This window comes from Choloepus didactylus, chromosome 4, assembly GCF_015220235.1.
Source record: "Choloepus didactylus isolate mChoDid1 chromosome 4, mChoDid1.pri, whole genome shotgun sequence".
Lineage (NCBI taxonomy): Eukaryota > Metazoa > Chordata > Mammalia > Pilosa > Megalonychidae > Choloepus > Choloepus didactylus.
This window is the reverse complement of record NC_051310.1, coordinates 37,329,044-37,351,816: the sequence shown is the minus strand read 5'-3', so window position 1 is coordinate 37,351,816 and position 22,773 is coordinate 37,329,044. Positions and strand designations below refer to the sequence as shown.

Here is a 22,773-nt window from a genome sequence, read left to right as displayed (position 1 = left end):
TGCCTGGCGAGCAGTGAGCTGAGCTCAAGTTCCTGTTCCATTGGCTCGTGAGCAAGAAGAAGCTGGAGCACATGCAGAGTGGCCTCGAAGTCTTCTTGAGCAGAAAGAGCTGGACCTGCAGCACAACAGGCTACTATGTGAGCTGCTCACCTCCCTGCACAACACGACCTGCAGTGGTGCCTGGATGACTTCAAAGTGGGTGCTGCAGCCCGGGTTGCACCTGAGGAGGGAAGTTCTGTGTGCAGCATTTGACATCGTATGTGATAATATAGGGAAAGACTGGAGAAGACTAGTTTGTCAGCTTAAAGTTCCTGACACCAAAATCAATGCTATAGATGAGAAATACTCTGATATTTCTGAAAATCTAGAAGAACATGCATAAGGAGGACACTACAATGTCCCACCTGGTGGGAGCTTTTAGGATCTGCAAGCTGAACCCGGTGGCTGATTTTGTCACAGAGGAGAAGGCCCGCAGTCTCAAGAATGGGGCTGGAGACATGGCCACAGTGGAATGGGATCCACACAGGTCCACCTCTAGAGCTCCGTGACGAGCCTGGCTCCTCTTCCTGAGGGAGACTGAGGACATTTGTGCAGTCTGCACTTCTATTCTCTCCACTGAGCTTTAGAGCGCCTTCCATGTGCCCACCACTGTCAGGTCTGAGCAGTGGCCAGACAGGTGGGCAAATAAATGCTGGTTTTTAATGATTGCTTACTTTGTGCCAGGCAGGGTTTCAAGCATTGTCCACATATTTTTACTCTTCACAATCATCCTTTTAAAAGGGATTCTGTCGCTCCAATAAATGAGTTAATAAGGAGAAAGTGTGGCAACAGTGTCTGGTACATGGAAGGACTCTGTAAAAGTTAGCAATTGTTACCACTAGTATTCTACAGGCAAGGAAACAAGCTCAGAGAGGTTCAGGAACTGGACAGAAGTCACAGAGGAGCAATCGGAGAGCTAGGATTTGAACTCCAGAGCCCACACTTCTACAAACACTGTATCATTCTACCACCCCCACAATGGGCAGAGTGGATGGTTTGTCAGGTTTCCTTAGAAGGCCTCAATCTGGGCTTGACTACCAGGTCAGATTGGGTGATGGAACAAGACACACCCTGACCTTGGAGCTGGGAGACCTGATCTGTTATCTTCCAGGTCCATCACCTGCCCTTGACCAGCTCAGTCTCTCTGAGGCATGCAGAAGGAGCAGTGATGGTTGTGAGGGTTTACTGAGAACACAGTTCATTGTAGTCCAATAGTGACTGGCTCTTGGACAGTCCACAAACGGTGGCTTTTGTAAGTGTTGACATTCCTGTGATTCTACAGTTTACTATTTTATATCAAAATCAATCTTTCAGATAACAGAAGTGGCAATGGAGCTGCATCCTGTAATTTAAAAATAAGCATTTTTCCTGCAACCAAGGTGTATCCTATTGAAGAAAATGCCTTTACAGTGGAAACCTCCATATTTCAAAGAATTCTCCATTCCTATTGATGATTCCTTCATTTCAAATAATATTCTCAAAAGTCCCAATACAGCCCATTTCAGGTATTCCTTGCAGCTTATAATTGTGAGTAAGGTGGCTAGATTTAATAACAGTTCCACTCAGGGAATTGTGGCAGCTTGCACCAGCTTTGGGACCTGCCTGCCTCCAAGAGCATCATAGAGCCACGCTCTTCACCATGACCTTGGGAAAGCCACTGTGGGATGCCATCCTGTGCAGATGTGACCTGGATTGCTGAGATCTTAGCCAAGGTTGTGTCCCTGGTAGGCTATGGGGCCCCACCTCTCAGCCTTTTCACGCCTTTCTCAGATGTTTACCAATGCCAGGTGCTGTGCAGGAGCTGGGGCTAGAGCAGTGATGAGAGATGTTCTAGTTTCCTAATGCTGCCTTTTCGCAAAATACCAGAAATGGATCAGCTTTTATAAAGGGGGTTTATTTGGTTACACAGTTACAGTCTTAAGGCTATAAAGCGTCCAAGGTAAGTCATCAACAATCGGGTACCTTCACTGGAGGATGGCCAATGGCATCGGGAAAACCTCTGTTAGCTGGGAAGGCACATGGCTGGCATCGGCTCCAAATTCTGGTTTCAAAATGGCTTTCTCCCAGGACATTCCTCTCTACGCTGCAGCTTCTCTCCAAAATGTCACTCTCAGTTGCTCCTGGAGCATTTGTCCTCTCTTAGCTTCTCCACAGCAAAAGCCTGCTTTCAAAGACCATCTCCAAAATGTCTCTGTAAACTGCAGTTCCTCTCTCAGCTCCTGTGCATTCTTCAAAGTGTCCCTCTTGGCTGTAGCAAGCTCACTCCTTCTGTCTGAGCTTATATAGTGCTCTAGTAAACTAATCAAGGCCCACGCTGAATGGGCAGGGTCAAAGCTCCATGGAAACTATCCAATCAGAGTCATCACCCATGGTTGGGTGGGTCGCATCTCCATGGAAACACTCAAAAGAATTTCAATCTAATCAACACTGATACGTCTGCTCACACAAGATTACATCAAAGATAATGGCGTTTTGGGGGACATAATACATTCAAACCGGCACAAGAGACATGGCCCTACCCTGTGGATCCTAAAAGTCTGGTGGGGAACACCACATATGTGAACCAGTGCACCACAGGTTTCACAGTGCAGCAGAGGAGCCGAGCCAGTTGCTCTGCAGCCCCATGACAGGGTGCAGTCTGACATACTGCACCCCTCGCCCCATAGCAGCAACCACCTTTACAAACCTCAGCTCAGAGTTAGTTCTATGTGTTACTATTTTATATCAAAATCAGTCTTTCAGATAACACATCCCATCGATAAACAGGAGAGGCTCGAGAATTCATATTCTCTGAACGAAAACAGATTTCAGAGGTTCTAGCATTCCCATAATGTTCATGGTGTGAACTACTGAAATGAGGAAATGCTGGACATTCTGGCACTCACCTTACGTCTCCCTGCATGTGTCTCACACCCAGAAGGAAACACAGACCTTCCATCACACTGAGTGATCCTATATGGATTTTGACAATGCACAATTATTGTACCCAAACTCTTTCATTCCCGAGAGCGAACACTGGAGAACTGGCTCCTTCTCCAATTCAGCAAGTGGCCCCAAATCATTCATTCTCTGCTTTTCCCCATGTCCAGCACTAAACTTCAAGGACTTCTCTGGGAGAGTGGCTCCCATTTGCAGGGTGAAGTGCTCAGAATCAGACCTGGCCCTCTCAGCCTCCCAATGGCTCACGTGTGCCTTAAGCCTGGTCCTCACCTACAATGCCTGTGGAGGTAAGGCCCAAGACTCAAAAATGGGGGTGGATGAGAGACACCTGGCTCACAGCCTGTGCCCAGTGGTCCTCTTCACATGCTGCCCTGTCCTAGCACCCAGAAGGGGAGAGCCCTTGGCAGCTGGTGACACCAGGGCAGGGCTTGAGAGCATGGTAGCCTGGGGTGACCTGTACTAGGAACTGCCCTTGGGACCCATGTGTCCCACCAGTCCCCCAGGCAGGTTTCCAAAGGCATCCCCATCCTGGGCAGTGCGCTGGGCTTCGGGGCTGCAGCTGCACATGGGGTAAAAAACTGCCTTTGGGAAGCAAAGAATTTCCGCAATGTCAAACAGAGAGAAAAAGTATGTAATATATACACAAACGTACAGAAAGCACTAGTGCTTATACTGGCAGTAAAAGTGAAAAATGCACAGCAAGTATTCAATGATGGTTATTTTCTGGGTGATTAACTGTTCTGTTCTGTTTTCTATATTTTCCATAATAAATGTATTTTTCTTAACAAGTGCCCACCAGACACCGGAACAAGCAAGCCTGGAAGTACCCAAGGAAGTGTGTACCGAGAGCAGCAGAGCTTGTGGGCTCTCAAGTGTGACCTGGGTTAGAGCTCAGCTCTCCCCTCTCCCCCTTAGTGACTCCCACCACCTGAAAGGGGCTATTAGGAATATAGTAAATGCTTGCCAAAATCTGTGGCAGCTTGCTTCAGGATACTTTAAAAATAAAGCCATGAAATTTCAGCCGGAGATCAAAAGGTTCTTCTGTTGTCCCTTTATGTCTTCTCCAAACACCAGCCCAGCATGCTCCTGAGATGTGCTCGTAACCCTCATCCGTCTAAACAGATCTGCGACCGCTTTGGGCAAGGGTAAATGCACAGTTCCTGCCACTGATGGGAACTGCTGCTTGCAAGGCAGAAGGTGTTCTCGATTTTTTTCTCACCTCTCCGGTGACAGGGTAGGTAGAGATGGCTGGTCAGAACTGTGACCTTTGGACCTGTTTAGTTGTGCCCTTCTCTCTTCAGCACTCCACCCTGAGCAGCAAGCTGCTACAGTTTTGGGACAAGATTTCTCATAGCAACAATGACAAATCCATGCTCCTTTCTCTTTGCAATCACATAAAATTTACATTTCTGAAAAAGGTGCACATAAATCATGGGGTTTACTTGAAAGCAATAGGTAAGAGCCCAGAAAAGTTCAAGCGTGTGTGCTTTCCACAGGACATGAGGCCTGTAAGGCGAATTTGGCCAAGGGTGTCCTATAGCAAGGGGAGATTCCCTTGTCTTCTTGCCCTACAAATTTCCCAGCATCATACCCTCCCTCACTTCCTTCCCTTTTGCTTTACGGAACAAAGTGCCCCTCCTCACCATGGCCAGTCCTGCTCTCTGGTCTCCCCACCCCAAATGTGTCCTACCAATCACAGGACTGTCAGCCCCTTCAGACTCTCCCATCAGGGTGAGGGGTCGTGATGGGCCCTCCTCTCCATTCTAGTTTCTGTTTGCTCTCCTCACTCATCTTGCTGTATCTTCCTCCCCAGCACCCATAAGACCACCCCACCCCCATATCACACTGAAGTCACTACCAAGGCCATGGTATACCTTCTGTCCTATCTTGTTCCACCTTTAGGGCACCTGATGCTTCCCTTGACCCTTCTCTCTGTGAACTTTTCTCCTTCCTTTCCCAGTGCCCATCAGCTGCCCCTTCTCTCCCTACACACTCCCCTTCTCTGGCTTTCCTTAGCCCAGCCCCTAGCCCCCTGTTGCCACCTGCTAGATGGACAGCCTGACTGGTGCGTCATGAAACAAACTCTGCATTCCCCAACATACTCCCAGCATGGTGGCTAGCACCACCTACCAACCTGCCCTCCTTCCCCTCCCAGGTGCTCACTCTCCTCTCCCTTTTCTAACTGAGCCTCAAGTCTTGTAGATGCAACCTCATACATGTCCCTCCTCACTACCACCACTCCTGTGCCCTGGCTGCCACCTGCTCCCACAGGAGCCTCACCCCTTCTCTGTAACTGCAAAGATCTCCTAGCTCACCTCCCCGTCTCTGCTCTTGCCCTCCCACACCAGCAGCCAGAAACACAACCATGCTACAGACCCCTTAGAAACCCCAAGCTCTCTACACCTGGTTTTTGGGTTTGTATTTTTATGTCCATGGCAATTAGTCTAGTCAGCCTGCTGACTGCGCTCTAACCACACAATTCCTGTGTGACTTGTGCTGACGTGTGCTAATGCCGAAATGCCCAGTCACCCCATATCTGCTCACATGCTCTTGTGACTCTGACCCACTGTAAAGGCAAAACTTCTCTTTTACAGGGGAGATTTGCAATTGAAAGCCATTTTCACCAAAGCCCTTAATATCCTGAGATATTTTTGAAGTTGAGACATTGTGACAAGAATCATGGATACCAACCACTTGAACTGTCACCAAGGAGCAGAGGCGGCTTCAAGGCATAATAGTTTTTATCGGCTGAAAGCCAAATGACACGGGGATAATGCTTTCATAGTATATCTGAAAGAGAAACATCCTGCAGGCCATTCTGGTCACCCCAGGCAGGGGCGGGTACAATCCTCCCAAATCCCAAACTTGCGCAAGACAGTCACTAGACAGGAGGCTATAGCTGCTATTCTGTTTCAGCAAAACATCATCATACCTCACATTAAATTAACCATGCATTTAATTACATGATTAATCTAAATCATAGTAGTTTTGTAGGCTTCTCACTCCTAGTTTGTCATTTTATTGGAGTTTTATAGTTTACAAGGGCTAAATGAAATGCGTAAGCTTTTATCTCATTATATGTCTGTATGTATTGAAGTAGCATTAGTATAAATAAATACAGTTGTCATCTCTGGGGGGAAAAATGAGGGAGAGAGGAAGAATTCCCAGATAAAGAAAACCTAAGCAACTTCATCACCACTAGAATGGCCCTACAAGAGAGGCTAAAGAGAGTTCTGCAGGTTGAAAGGAAAGGGTATTAGACGATAGATTGGGAAGAAATAAAGAACTTTGTTGAGGGTAATGACATCAGTAAATAAAAATGCTAGTACATTGTATTTTTTTAATTTATAATTCTTTCTATTTTTTACAAAAACTAAAAAGCAAATGCATAAATCAGTCGTTTTGGACTCAATGTATAAACATGCAATTTGTGACAAGAAGTACATAAAAGTGGGCAGATCGAGGAATGAAGGAACATAGTTTGTGTAGACATGGAAGTTAAGTTGATATCTAAACAAATAAGAGAGTTTTAGATTTAGAATGTTAAATTTAAGCCCCATAGTGACTACAAAGAAAACACTGGAGAACATGCAAGCTCATAAAGAGGAAAAGTAAAGTACAGATTGCCAGGGGTGGGAAGGCAAGGGAAACGGGGAATTAATACATAGTGGACACAGGGTTTCTGTTTGGGTAGATCGCAAAGTTACAGTAATGGAAGGCTGTGAGGGTACTGCAATGGTGTAAATACAAGTAATCCCACTGAATGGTATGCTTGGAAGTGGTTGAGATGGGAAACTTAATGTTGTATATATACGCCTACAATTGAAAAAAAGAATGAGCAACTAAAGAGACAATGACAATTAAATGCAATATGTGATCTCAGACTGGATCTAATAATGGAGAAGAGGCCCAAAAAGATGTTTTGAAAACATACGAAAACAATTGGAATATGGAATGTAAGCTTTATATCAAAGTTAAATTTCTTTAACTTGTTAACTACACTTTAAGGTGGTTACATAAGTGAATATCTTTTTTCTTAGGAAATGTATGTGGAAATACTATGTCGTCAAGAAGCATGATATATACAACACACTATCAAATGTTTAGAAAATGGATCAACAGATAGGCAGGTAGAAAGATGGATCAGTAGAAAGATGGAAGTATAGATAGAATGACATAGCAAATGTGGCAAAATGTTAAAATTTATAGATCTGGGTATCTGGGGGTAGGTGGGTATGTTGGAGTTCTCTGTATGGGTTTTGTATTATTTTTGCAACTTTCTTGTAAATTTGAAAGTATTGCAGACTAAAAAGCTTAAAATACACGCAAATAACATAAAATGAAAAATAAGTTGCTAACAGACAGCCATTATATTATACACTGCTATGAAGTATAAAGAACTATTAGAGCTCTATTTCAACGGCAATAAAACTCTACTTGGTCAATCTGCCTAATGCAAACTTTAAAGGTGTCCTTTTATAACAGTGAACATCAGAAGATTAACTCCTAATTTGAAGGAGTTAAAAACGAAACAAAAACCAAAGAAAAAGCAAAAACACTTTTTTCAAGGATTTGGGTAAGTTGCAAGAACCCCACAATTCCTTGGGAGGAGCCCAAGCCACATGCTTAAACAGATTACTCCTTAACATGTACAGAAGTAGCAGGTTCCACAACTCAGAACAGCATAACAACCCACCCATTCCCACCTTGGAGAAAATATTGGATCCAGGTGAAACTCTGGGGATACCCATTACCATGAATCACCAGAACCCCAGCTGACCAGGCTCATTTTAATCAAAGGAAACTTCATGAATCATATCACTTCATAAGAATACACTTTTTCTCAAAAGTACCTAACAAACTGGCCTGGGGTGGCAGATCCAAGACAGACTCCTGAGTGTAAAATCCCTAAGCACTAATTATTGCTTACAGGACTCAGTTTCCCTGATGTTCTTATTTAAACCCTAAACTGGGTTAGCTTCCAGAAGAACTAGCTAAGGAACTGCTAAAATCCAGCCACTGGCCCATTCACCTTATAGTTCATATTGATCAGAGTTGCAACCCTTCACATACCACAGTATGGTTCGGGCCTCTTTCGAGAATGCTGCATTACTTAGGAATTATCTTCCACTTTACAAGGACATTAGCCAATATATCTAAGCACATACTTTAACTCAAATTCTAATTAGAAATATGAAATCATCAAATGTATGATATTTCATGCATGATTCAAATTTAATCCTTTTTCATAGTTTTTTCTTAATATTATTGACAATAGCTAACATTTATTGAACTTTATTTACTGTACTTTATTTCTTGATTATGTTTTCATTTACCCCCCACCCCCTCCCATATCTCATTCGGAAGATTCTATTATTACCCCTACTCATTTAGGAATGAGGTTTGAAGAGGAAGTACTATAAGGACAGAGATTTTTGTCTATTTTGTTCACCCCAATAATCCCAGCACCTCAAACTCTATCTGGCACATTGGTGCACTCATTTATTTTTTGAATGAATGAACAAACTAACAAATAAATTTCCCTAAATTAAGGAGCTTGTAAGTGGCAGAACTGGGATTCCAATACAAGCCTGCCTGACTCCAGAGCCCAAGCTTTAAACTCAAACCTTGAAATGGACACAGGTGACGGTAGCACATTATTTTGAGAATAATTAACAGTGCTGAATGGTGTGTGAATGTGGGGAAGTTTAGAGTCATGTATGTCACCAGAAGGAAGGCTGGAGGTTAAAACATGGGAATGTATAACACAGTGAATCATGTGGTGGACAATATTCATGATTAACAGTATAAATATAAGAAAGTTCTTTCATGAACTAGAAAAAAAAAACAAAAACCTTTTATTGTAACTTTTCAGTTTGATATAATTTCAAACTTACAGAAAAGTTGCAAAAATAGTACAAAGAATTCCCATATAAACCCATAAGGACCACACTCCCCTTTGTCTAGTTTACGGATGGATGAGTAGAAAAATGGGGGAAGGAAACAAACGAACAAACAAACAAAGGCACCCAGTGTTCTTTTTTAGTTTAATTGCTCTTTTTCACTTTAATTATTCTTCTTGTTATTTTTGTGTGTATGGTAATGAAGGTGTAAGGGATTGATTTTAGTGATGAACATACAACTATGTAATAGTACTGTGAACAACTGAATGTACGATTTGTTTTGTATGACTGCATGGTATGTGAATATATCTCAATAAAATGAATATTAAAAAAAAAAAAGAATTCCCATATACAATTTACCCTGATTCACTAATTGTTACATTTTGCCCCACTACAAACCTCTTACATTCAATGATTTATTAAGCAAATTAGCATATTTTTGAAGTTTGCTTCTGTGTAATAGGACCTGCCTAGCTTCACGCCAACCCCCTTCTCCTATCCCTTCCTTCCCATCCCTTCCAGTCCCAAGTCTCTAGCCCCTATCCCACTGGGCATCCTCATCCCTAGCCCCCACTTTGCTGTCTCTATTGCTGAACACTTCCCCGTCCTTCCCCCAGGATACCCACCTACTACTGCCCCAGAGGCCCTGCTCCATTCCCTTGGCCTGCAGGGTCTGAAACATGGTGAAACAAAGGGATACAGAAAGCAAACAGCAAAAAGGAGGCAGTATTCTCAGGGGGCTCAATCTCATGAATTCATGATGAAGAATGGTAAATTAAAGAAGTACATATTAAAGATAAGAATATTATGTGAAAGGAAATACCTTGAAAAACTAAAAATGGGCAATTTAGCTAAAAGACACCAAAAATGCTTACACAGAATTATATATCCAACTATGTGAAATGCCGGGAATGTGATAGATGCTTGCTGTATTTATACAGTCATACCCAAATTGCAGAATTAAAGTAATCCTACTTCAAGGGACTATAACCTAGAAAAGTAATTCCAAATATGGAAAGCTTTTATGATATTTAGTTGTGATGTTATTTATAACAGGGAAAATTTATAAACAATCTCTTGTCCAACAATTTTTATTTTGGTACATTTACAATGAAATATTTTGCAGCCATCAGAACTATTTGTAAAGACCCTTTAATAATGAAGTATTTAATGATGCTGCAAGGGAAAATGATTACAAATTTATTGCTATAATATGATGATAAGCTATATATCTATTTTATTAATGCAAAGAGCACATACTATAAGGATATACATTAAAATATCAACAGTGGTTAACCCTAGGTGGCACGATTATAGATGGTCTTTCATCATCATATTCTACTATGGTATCCACATTTTCTATACTTAGCATGTATTCCTTATGGAAACAAGAAGGATATGAATTTAGACAAATGCAATATAAACTGATCATTGAGAAAATTGTCCTAAAATTAGAATTCTTATTCCCATAATGATAACAACTTTTAAATTTCATTTGGGAAAACATCTTTTCCCAGCATTACTGGACCCAGGGGGATGCTTTAGCCAATTCATGTGTGAAAAGACATCAGAATTTTATTGAGACTATCACCAATTCTAAAATGGCAATTTTCAATAATCAGTACTATCCCAGGTTATACTTTTCAAGTATCCTATTCCATTTCCCTGCACTGCCCGTGTACCAGTGATTTCTCACCTGATGGCTGTGATAATAGAACCTCTGACCACTGTAGGAGGGGGTGCTAATACCCGATACAGTGATCTCCACCCACCTAAGTACCTGCCAGGCCTAAGAAATGTTATTTGATAAAGAGAAGGCAACATATTAATCCTTGAGGGACTCAAGAGGATACATAGAACCTCGTAATGGTGGAATGACTAGAAGCTCACCCAGGTGGCAGCTTTCTATATTACAAAGAAGGAAGCACCATCCATCAGGACAGGGGAAAGTGAATCTGGAAAGCAAGGTGTTTTATGACAGGATGTCACTGTACTATAGAAACAGTACATTGATGCCCTTACTGGAATACACAAGAAAAACAATTTACCTGATTTTAAGAGTCAAAAAATACAATGTTTAGAAAGGAACTTCCCCAAAGGTGGGCCTCACAGTCACCGGTGGTATACAAGATGGATTTTAGGTGGTACAGGACATGAATATAGGTGACACATTAACATGACATGCTGAATAACATCAAATTCCACAGTAGAAATTACTCCCTTTTCAATTCTTTTTCAAAATTTCAGATTATTTCAAGGAGAAAAATCTCACTTAGGTCATACATCTTTATCATCTCCTAAGCACTTGCCAAACTCCCTTTAAAATAAAGGAAAAACAGGTCCCAGTCTCGGAACCTTCCATGAGCAACAGTCTCTAAGAAATAATGTAATTTCTTGAGAGAATACACTCTAGAATGAAATGGCCTAATTTGTGCCTACTGTCACTTAGTAACTGTGTGTAATCAATTACTTCATCTTTCTGTGCCTCAGTTAACTCATCTGCAAAATGAGGATAATAATAGTACTTAATTCATGGAGTTGGTGTGAGGATTAAATGCACTAATACATATATAGTGCTCAGAACTCTGGTACATAATAAAAAACAGTAATTATTATTGTTATTTTGTGTCTGTTTGGGGTTTTACTTTGTTAATTTGCTACCTGTGATACCAGTTTTCCATTTATAGTTATAAAAAATGCTTCCTTCTTAAGTAAAGTTTAAAAAAAATAAAAAAATTTCACTCGATATAAAAAAAGCACAAAGACTATCCAGATGACTCAACACAAGGTCAACTCACCAGAGCTGGACAACACCATCCAGGAATGACTGCTTTTTCCTATTTTCTGAAAGCCTAACTTTTTCTGACATGAGGACCATTAGTTTTGTTTTTTTTTTCCAATACAGTACTACTGAGATATATTCACACACCCTACAACCATCCACAGTGTACAATTAACTATTCACAGTACCATCACATCACCAAAATCAACCCCCAAACATCTTCCCCAATCCAAAATAAAAATAAAAATAAAAATAAAAGTAAAAAAGGACACCCAAAACATTCCATCCCCCCCACCCCCCATCCCACTCACCCTCCATTCAGTATCCGTGCCCATCCCTCCACTCATCTATCCACACACTGGACAAAGGGAGCACGAACCATGAGGCCTTTGCAATCACACAGCCACACCATGTAAGCCACACAGCCATGCAATCATCCCCAAGAATCAAGGCCACCAGGCTGCTGCTCAACAGTTTCAAGCACCTCCCTCCAGCTATTCTAATACACCAAAAACCAAAAAGGGACATCTATATAGTGCATAAGAATGCCCTCCAGAGTGACCTCTCAACTCTACCTGAAATCTCTCAGGCACTGAAACCCTGCCTTGTCTCACCTCACTTCCCCCTTTTGGTCAAGAAGACCCCCTCAATCCCATGATGCCGCGTCCAGGGCCATCACCAGGAGCCATGCCCCACATTGCCAGAGAGACCCACACCCCCGGGAGTCAAGTCCCACCCAGGGGGGAGGGCAATAAAGAAGCCATCACTTTTTAACAACCACTCAAGACTGCTCAGTACTCCTAGCAAGATGAAGGCATGCGCCTTCTTTTCTTATAACCTCTCTCTTTCCAGCCCAGATTTCCAATCACCAGCACAAGAAAAGCTGGAGAACTGAGTGTTCTCACCACCTACTGGTACCCCAATGAGAAGCACTTGGGGCAGCAGCCAACTGACCTTCAGGGCTTTGAAGATGACCCCCGGGTGCCGGGGAGAACGGGTGGTGTTGTTCTCTAATTGCTGTTCCAAAGCACGCCGGAGCCCAGAGAAATCTGTGGGAGGGTTGTAAGTTCTCGTTCCCTTGTAGTGAATGGAACTAAAGGCTTCAGGGAAGCGACCCAGCTTCCGAAACCGGTCCTGGATGAGCTTCTCCGGCACCTCTGAGGGGTGATCTGTTGAAGCAGAAAGAGGTACATGAGCAGTGACCCTACTTTAAAAAAAAATAAAAGTTGCCTATATTTCGTATAAAAGTAATATGTACTTTTTTTATTAGAGAAGTTGTCGATTCACGGAAAAATCATGCAGAAAATACAGAATTCTCATATACCCTCATCCCCCTCCCCCTCCATTAACACTTGCATTAGTGTGGTACATCTGATGGCAGAATATTATTATATTTGTACTATTACCTATAGTCCATGGTTTATATTAGGGTTCCCTATTTGTGTGGCATATTTATATGGGTTTTTTTTTTAATTTTTGCTTTTATTCTAGTAATATACATACAACCTCAAATTTCTCCTTTTAACCACATTCAAGTATATAACTCAGTGGTGTCAATTACATTCACAATGTTGTGCTACTATCACCTCCACCCATTACCAAAACTTTTCCATGACCCCAAATAGAAACCATGTACAATTTAAGCAATAACTCCCCATTCTCTACCCCCACCCCAGCCCATAGTAACCTATATTCTAGTTCCTGATGAGTTTCCTTATTCTAATTATTTCCTATCAGTGAAATCATACAGTATTTGTCCTTTTGTATCTGGTTTATTTCACTCAACATGATATCTTCAAGGGTCATCCATGTGATCATGTGCATCAGAACTTCATTCCTTTTTAAGGCTGAATAATATTCCATTATATTTACATTCCATATTTGTTTATCTTTTCATTGGTTGATGGATATGGGTTGATTCCATCTTTTGGCAATTGTGAGTAGTGACACGATGTACATCAGTGCACAAATACCTGTTTGGGTCCCAGCTTTCAATTCTTTGGGGTATATACCTAGAAGTGGGCTTACTGGGTCATATGGTAATTCTATTTCTGAGAAACCACCAAACTGGCTTGTAAAGAAGCTGCCCATTTTACATTCCTGCCAACAATGAATGACAGTGTTCTTCTTTCTACACATTCTCACCAACACTTGCGCTTTCCCATTTTTCAAACAGTAGCCATTCTAGTGGGTGTGAAATGATATTTCATTGTGGTTTTGATTTGCATTTCCCTAACGGCTAATGATGTAGATCTTCTCAAGTGCTTTTTAGCCATTTGTATACTTTCTCTGGAGAAATGTCTTTTGCCTAATTTTTAATTGGGTTGTCTTTTTGTTGTTTCGTTGTAGGATTTCCTTATATATTTGGATATTAAACCCTTTTCAGACATGTGGTTTCCAAATATTTTCTACCAATGTGTAGATTGTCATTTTAATTTCATGGCAATGTCCCTTGATGCACAGAAGTTTTAATTTTGATGAAGTCCAATTTACCTATTTTTTCTTTCATTGCTTATGCTTCAGGTATAAAGTCCAAGAAACTATTGCCTAACAAATTGCTTCCCTATGTTTTCTTCTAGGAGTTTTATAGTCCTGGTTCTTATATTTAGGTCTTTGATCCATTTTGAGTTGACTTTTGCATATGGTATGAAATAGGGGTCCACCTTCATTCTTTTGCATATGGACATCCCAACACCATTTGTTGAAGAGACTATTCTTTCCCCATTGAGTGGACTTGGCACCTTGTTAAAAATCAGCTGACCACAGACGTGAAGGTTTATTTCTGAACCCTCAATTCGATTCCATTGGTTTAAATGCCTAACTTGTGCTAGTAACATGCTTTTTTGATTACTGTGACTTTGTAATAAACTTCAAGAATGGGAACTGTGAGTCCTACAACTTTGTTCTTTTTAAAGAAGGTTTTGGCTATTCAGTGCCCCTTACCCTTCCATATAAATTTGATGACTGGGTTTTCCCTTTCTGCAAAGAAGGCTGTAGGAATTTTGTTTGGGATTGCATGAATCTGTAAATCACTTTGAGTGGAACTAACATCTTAACAATATTTACTCTTACAACTCATAAACATGGAATGTCTTTCCATTTGTTTAGGTCTTTTAGCAATGTTTTGTACTTTTCTTTGTACAAGTACTTTACATCCTTAGTTAGATTTATTCCTAGACATTTGAGTCTTTCAGTTGCTATTATAAATAGGATTTTTTGCTTCATTTCCTCTTCAGATTATCCATTACCAGGGTATAGAAACCCTACTGATTTTTGCATGTTGATCTTGTACCCTGCTACTATGCTGAATTTGTTTATTAGTTCTAGTAGCTTTGTCAGGATTTTCTGAATATAGGATCATGTCATCCACAAAAGGGGGGAAAGTTTTACTTCTTCCTTTCTGATTTGGATGCCTTTATTTCTATTTCTTGTCTAATTATTCTGGTTAGAACTTCCAGTACAATGTTGTATAACAGTGGTGGCAGTGGGCAACCTCGTCTTGTTCTTGATCTTAGAGGAAAAGCTTTCAGTCATTCACCATTGAGTATAATGTTAGCAGCGGGTTTTTCATATATGCCCTTTATCATATTAAAGAAGTTACCTTCTTTGCTTACTTTTCTAAGTGTTTTTATCAAGAATGGGTGCTGGATTTTTGTCAAAAGCCTTTTCTGCATCAATTGAGGTGATTATGTGTTTTTCTTTTCCTTCACTCTGTTAATGTAATGTACATGGTGTGTAACTCCTTTAATGTGCTGTTGGATTCAATTTGCTAGTATTTTGTTGAGGATTTTGCATCTATATTCATAAGGGATATTGGTCTGTACTTTTCTTGTGGTATCTTTTTCTGGCTTTGGTATAAGGGTGATCTTGGCCTCATAGAAAAGGAGAGCATTCCCTCCTCTTCAATTTTTTGGAAGAGTTTGAGCAGGACTGGTGTTACTTCCTCTTGGAATGTTTGGTAAAATTCACCTGTGAAGCCATCTGGCCCTGAAATTTTCTTTGTTGGGAGGTTTTTCATTACTCATTCAACCTCTTTACTAGCTATTAATTTGGTAAGATCTTCTATTTCATCCTGAATCAGTGAAGGTAGTTTGTGCATTTCCAGGAATTTGTCCATTTCATCTAGGTTATCTAATTTGTCTGCATACAGTTGTTCATAGTATCCTCTTATAATCCTTATTTCTGTGGTATCAGCAGTAATGGCCCCTTTTCATTTCTGATTTTAGTTATTTGTGTCTTCTCTCTTTTGTCAGCCTAGCTATAGGTTTGTTGATTTTATTGATCTTTGCAAAGAACCAACTTATGGTCCACTGATTCAATTGTATTTTGATTCCTTATTTCATTAATCACTACTCTACTCTTTGTTATTTACGTCCTTCTGCTCACTTCGGGTTTTGTTTGCTTTTCTTTTTCTAGATCCTCCACTTGTGAATTCAGGTCTCTTATTTGAGATCTTTTCTTCTATTTTAATGTAAGCAGTTACAGCTATAAACTTCCCTCTCAGCACTGCCTTTGCTCTATTCCATAAGTTTGGGTATGTTGTGTTTTCATTTTCATTTGCCTCAAGATATTTCCTAATTTCCCCTGAGATTTCTTCTTTGACCCACTGGTTGTCTAAGAATACGTTGTTTAATTTCCACATATTTGTTAATTTTCTATTTCTTCCCCTGTTACTGATTTCTAGCCTTCTGTGGTCAGAGAAGATACTTTGAATGACTTCAATATTTTTCAATTTATTGAGACTTGTTTTGTGACCTAATGTATAGTCTATCCATGTGCACTGGAGAAGAATGTATATTCTGCTGCTGTTGGGTGAAGTGTTCTATATATGTCTGTTAGGCCTAATTAGTTTAGCATATTGTTCAAGTCTTCTATTTCCTTACTGATCTTCTGACGAGATGTTCTGCCCATTACTGAAAGTGATATATTGAAATCTCCTTCTATTGATGTAGAAGAATCTATCTCTCCCTTCAAATCCGTCAACATTTGCCTCATATATTTTAGGTCTCTGTTACTGGGTGCACATGTATTTATCATTGTTATGTCTTCTTATTGAATTGATGGCTTAACTCTTTTAATATAAAGTATATAAATAGGCAGAACTAATCTATGCTGTTAGAATTCAGGTCACCTTTGCCTGCAAAGGAGTTCAAGGAAGCTTCTATGAGGCAGGTACTGATGTTTCTTGATTTGGTTCCAATTACACAATATGTTCAGGTTGTGAAAATTCATCAAGTTATACACCTTTGAAATGAGGTGCGTTAGACTTCAATGAAGAGTCTTTTAAGAAAAAATCTGCTCTTTGTAAAAAATCCAATCAATGCCAAAGCATAAAAGGAAATAAAGGTATGTCCTCTATTCCTTCCTACTCCCCATAGGTAACTACAGCAAAATGTTTACCCACCTTTTTTCTACATGCTTATCAACATAAAGATGCAACTTACTTTTATCACTTAATGACATACTACAGATATCCGTCCTTGTCATGATATAATCTGAGAAGTTCCTTATTCTTTTTAACAGCTACATAGTTATCCATCCTGTGGATATACTTAACCAGTCACTTCCTAATAAAGATTTAAAATAAATAGCTAATTTGATAAGTCTGGTCTTATGTTGATAAAGCTTTGGGCAAACTACCAATGTATGAGGGTATTAGCTCAAGAATGAAGGGTGAGGGACCCAGAGAAGGGGGTCAGAGACATAAGCAGGAGTTAGCATGAGTATACCCCATTTAGGGATTTGGATTTTATTATGAATGTGGTGGAAAAACATTGACAATTTATAAACAGGAATGTAACATGATCTAAATCATAAATTAAGCTTTTAAAAAGGTCACTCTAGATGCCATGAGGAGAACGGCCGAAAGAGAGCTAGAATGGAATTTAGGAAGCTTACTGCAGAACTACTGCAGTTCCCTAAACACAACTTATACCTTCAAAGCACTATGTGTTTGCTCTTCCCAGAATATCCTTCCTCCGCCCTATCTAGTCAATCTTTCAGGGTTCAAATGTCATCTCCTCTTTTCCAGATCCATTTGGAAAAGTAAAATGTTCTCCCTCTGTGTTCCCACAGCTGCAGTATCTACGTGTATCACAGAACAAAACACCTTGTGTTCTCTCCAACTAGACTATAAGCTATTCAAGAGTGGGAATTGTTTTGTTTTGTTTTTACAGCTCCGTGCCCCAGTTGTTCAGCATATGACATTGTGTATCCAATAAATGTTGTTGAATGAATGAACAAATGGATAGTATAATTGTTTTAGGGGCCAATACTACTGTCACTCTGCATTCAAATACTGCTGTTGCCCCTCCTCTCTCATCCTCCTACTCAGGGGGTGATCTTGTGCCTTATTTCTCTAACAAAACAGTAACAGTAAGACAAGAAATTACATACATACACACACAAATAGACACCCCATCTACCTACTTACCTGCAACTGTGCCTATATGCTCTGACTCTCTCCTGTTGCTCTGGACGAACCATCTATGCTCCTAAGGCCAATTCTTCCTCTTGTGAAGCACTCCAATTGTTCCTGTTCTTTCTTGTACCATCAATTGTCCCCTCCCCTCTCTAATGAATCATTCCCTTAGGTCAAAAGTATCTGTAATATCTCAAATCTTAAACTTCAAAAAAAGAAAATTCCTTTAAATCCTACATCTTCTTCCAGCTACCATTTTGTTTTTCTGTCTTCATTTCAGTCTTTGAAAGAGGCAAACACACTCACTGTCTCCAATTCTTCTCCTACTGTACTCTCTTGATCCCACTCTAATCAGGCTTTCATGCCCCTATCCCAGCTCCTGTCCAGATCACCACTGACCTCATATTGCGAAAGCCAACTGTCAGTTCTGATTCTTACACTTCTTAACCTATAAGCAGATTTTGACATGGTTGATCACTCCATCCCATTTGAAACACTTCCTTGTGTCTCACCTGGGCAAAAATTTTTCTGTGCAATCCACTACCACCAAGTTGCTATTGCCATTCAACGGCCACCTCCTTGTACTGAGAAACGTCAATCTGTATCACAGCACCCCAGATACTTACCAGAGCCCAGCAGCTGTGTATGTACAGTCTCATGGAAAATAATTACAGCAGGGCCCAAGGTGGATAATGGGACATCCAGGCCACAGCGGGCAGTGGTAGCCTTGAGCTCCTTGGTGAAGTGCTTCAGATAAGCTTCTGAAGCGTCCCCAAGGAACTTGAAGAGGTCATTATGCAGTCGGTCTGCATGAGTTCGATAGATGACCAGGTCTGAGATGGCCAGGACCTTAAGTAGTAGCCGTGTTCTCTGGCTTATATTCACCGTAGCCCCTAAAAGGCCTTCTGTGTCTATCACTGCTACTTTGTGGACTGGGTCATAGGCAGCCCATACTCCCACAGTACAGGACTCCTGGGCAGGGGAAGTTTTGAAGACTTCACGACCATAAAAGAAAGTGTGGTTGAGGGTATGAGACTTTCCATCACCAGTATTTCCAAAAATGGAAACCACCTTCAGATGCTGATCAGGTCTGCAGTCCAATTTCCTAATAAAGTCCTCTTCATTTGTTACCTTCCAAAAACAAACAAACAAAAATGAAATATAGAAACCACAAAATAGCTAGAAACATTTACTTTCCAGGGTTAAGGTTCTCAATTGGCTTATTGAAGTGGCAAGGAAAGAAAGCCCCAGGTAACAGCCTCCCACCCTAACCCCTGCCCCTACCAAACAGCTCACAGGAGCCTCTAAAGCCTCAGACAGTATAAGAACTGCGTGGTCATGAAAAAGCTAAAACTATAAAAATCTAAGAATAAAACACAGGAGTAAATTTTCATGACTCTGGATTAGGCAATGGTTTTTTAGATATGACACCAAAAGCACAAGCAACAAAAGAAAAAATAAATAGACTGGACTTCATCAAAATTAAAACTTTTGTACCTCAAAGGATACCATCAAGAAAGTGAAAAAACAACCCTTGGAATGGGAATCAATATTTGCAAATCATATATCTGATAGGTACTAGTATCCAGAATATATATAAAGAACTCTTACAACTGAATAATTAAAAAGACAAATAACCCAATTAAAAACTGGGCAAAAGATATGAATTGACATTTCGTCAAAGAAAACATACAAATGGCCAATAAGCACACGAAAAAATGCTCAACATCATTGGTAATTAGACAAATGCAAATCAAAGCCACATTGAGATGCCATTTCACACCCACTATGATGGCTAGGATCAAAAAGACAGAAATAACAATGCTAGCGAGGATGTGGAGAAATTGCAATCCTCATACGCTGCTGGGGGGAAAGTAAAATGGTGAGCTGCTCTGGAAAACAGTTTGGCAAATTCTCAAAGAGTTAAACATAGAGTTACTATGTAACTCAATAATTCCACTCCTAGGTATATACAAAGGAAAATTGAAAAACATATGTTCTCACAAAAACCACATGTGAATGTGCACAGTTATATTATTTATAATAGCAAAATGTGGAAAACAACCAAATATCAACTAATGAATGGGTAAAGAAAACATGATTTATCCATTTAATGGAATATCAGTCAGCCATAAACAAGAAAAAAGTACTGATACATGCTACAACATGGATGAACACTGAAAACATTATACTAAGTGAAGTCAGACACAAAAGGACACATATTGTATGATTCCATTTATATGAAATGACCAGAATAGATAAATGGATCGAGATAGGATAGTGGTTGCCAGGGGCTGGGGGGGAAGGGAGAGTGGTAGTAAGTGTTAATGGATACAGGGTTATTTTGGGGGTGAAGAGATGTTCTAGAATTAGATAGCAGTAATAGATGCACAACATTGTAAATATACTAGAAACACTCATACTTTAAAAGAGTGATTTTTTTTAACTTTAAAAAAATTTACTGTGGTAACATACATGTAACATTAATTTGCCATTTTAACAATTTTTTCATGCATGTCTTTATTTTATTACTCATCTTCCCATATACTAGATAAAGGGGGTATCAGACACAAGGTTTTTACAATCACATGGTCACAAGATAAAAGTATATAGTTCTACAATCATTATCCAAGATCAAGGCTACTGGGTTATAGCTCAACAATTTCAGGTATTTCTGGCTACTCTAATACACCAGAAACTAAAAAGAAATACATATACAATGAGTCAATAGTCATAATCATTTGTTAAATTCTAACTTCTCTGTTACAACTCCACCCTCTCATTTGATTATTCTGTCAATCTTCAGGGATATCTGGGCAATGACCATTCTAACTTCTTCATGCTGAAAAGAGGTGTCAATATTATGGGGTAGAGGAATGAAAACTGATTGATGTTCTTAGAGAGACTGGTACCTCTGGGTTTCAGGGCTTAACTGGCATAGGAACAATCTGGAGGTTTTGAGTTTCGGAAAAACTAAACTTAATAAGTAAAACTTTTATAGAGTCTTAGATAGAGCTAAGGGTATTCTTTAGGATTTTCAGGAAAACTGTAGGTTGGGGCTTGACATACTGTGGGATTGTGTGATATCTGACTACAGCTTGCATAAGAGTAACTTCCAGAATGACCTCTTGACTATTTGAAATCTCTTCGCCATTGAAACTTTACTTTGTTTCACTTCTTATTCCCCTTTCCGTCAAGAAGGCATTGTCAATTCCATGATGTCAGGGCCAGGCTCATCCCTGGGAGTCACATCCCATGTTGCCAGGGAAACTTAAGACCCCTGGAAGTCATATCCCATGTAGAGGAGAGGGTAGTGAGTTCATCTGCAGAGTCTGGGTTACAGAGAGGGAGGCCACATCTGAGCAACAAAAGAGGTTCCCTGGGGGTGACTCAGGCATAATTATAAATAGGCTTAGCTTCACCACTACAGAAATAAGTTTCATAATGGCAAGCCTCAAGACTGAGGGCTTGGTTTATTAAATTGGGAGTCCCTAATACTTGAGAGAATATCAGGTATTTCCCAGGTGGGGAAGTTTAATAGTCCCTCAAGGGACTTTGCAAATACTTTTTTTATTTTCTGCCCAAAATACTTTACAATGTATCAGGGTATTACCTTAATCTATACAGAATAACAACCTCTCATTCCCTATTCCAGGCTCCATGTAATTAAGCATTTTAACTATTTTTAGGTGTATAATTAAGCAATATTACAATGTTGTACTACCATCATGAGCATCCATTACCAAAAGTTTTTCATCATTCCAAATAGAAATTCTGTACTCATTAAGCAGTAACTCCCCATTCCTGCCTCCCCCAAGCTCCTGGTAGCCTCTAATCTACTTTCTATCTCAATGAATTTGCTTACTCTAGGTATTTCATATAAGTAGAATCATACAACATTTGTCCTTTTGTGTTTAGCTTATTTCACTTAGCATAATGTTTTCAACTTCCATCCATGTTGCTGCATGTGTCACAACTTTATTGCTTTTTCTGGCATTCCACTGTCTGTATACATCACATTTTGTTGATGGATTCATCTGGAGAAAGATATTTTGATTGTTTCACCTTTTAGCTATTGTGAATAATGCGGCTGTGAACATCGCTGTGCAATTATCTGTTTAAGTCCCTGGTTTCAATCCTTTTGGGTATATACCTAGTAGTGGCATTGCTGGGTCATATGATCATTCTATGTTTAACTTTTGAAGGATCCACCATACTGTTTTCCACAGTGGCTACACCATTTTTTGCATTACTATCACCAATGCATGAGGGTTCCAATTTCTTCACATCTATGCCAGTTCGGATATATTATGACCCCTAAAAGCCATATTCTTTAATGCAATCTTGTGGGGGCAGACATATTAGTGTTGATTAGGTTGGAATGTTCTGATTGTGTGTTTCCAAGGAGATATGACTCAATCAACTGTGGACAAAACACTTGATTAAATTATTTCCATGGTGATATGGACACCACCCATTCAGGGGTGGGTCTTGACTTAATAACTGGAATCCTATAAAAGAGCTCACAAACAGAAGGAACTCAGAGCAGCTAAGAGGGGCATTTTGGAGAGAAGCTAAGAGCTGACACTGACGCTGACACTTGGAGATGCTTGGAGACGTTTGGAAATGCTAGCTCAGAGTTTGCTCCAAAGAAGCTAAGAGAGGACCCTGATGCTTATATGCACCAG

At 40.1% G+C, this 22,773-nt stretch overlaps 1 protein-coding gene across 1 annotated transcript in view; it reads right to left on the bottom strand.

Moving 5' to 3' along the window:
* ZFYVE1 (zinc finger FYVE-type containing 1) overlaps positions 1 to 22,773 on the bottom strand; it is a 79,735-nt gene that overhangs the window by 22,602 nt on the left and 34,360 nt on the right. Inside the window, exons 3-4 of the mRNA XM_037832370.1 lie at positions 18,712 to 19,216; positions 12,619 to 12,833 (exon numbers count right to left, since the gene is read on the bottom strand). Of these exons, the coding sequence (XP_037688298.1) occupies positions 12,619 to 12,833; positions 18,712 to 19,216 (720 nt within the window). The remainder of the gene's footprint in view (positions 1 to 12,618; positions 12,834 to 18,711; positions 19,217 to 22,773) is intronic.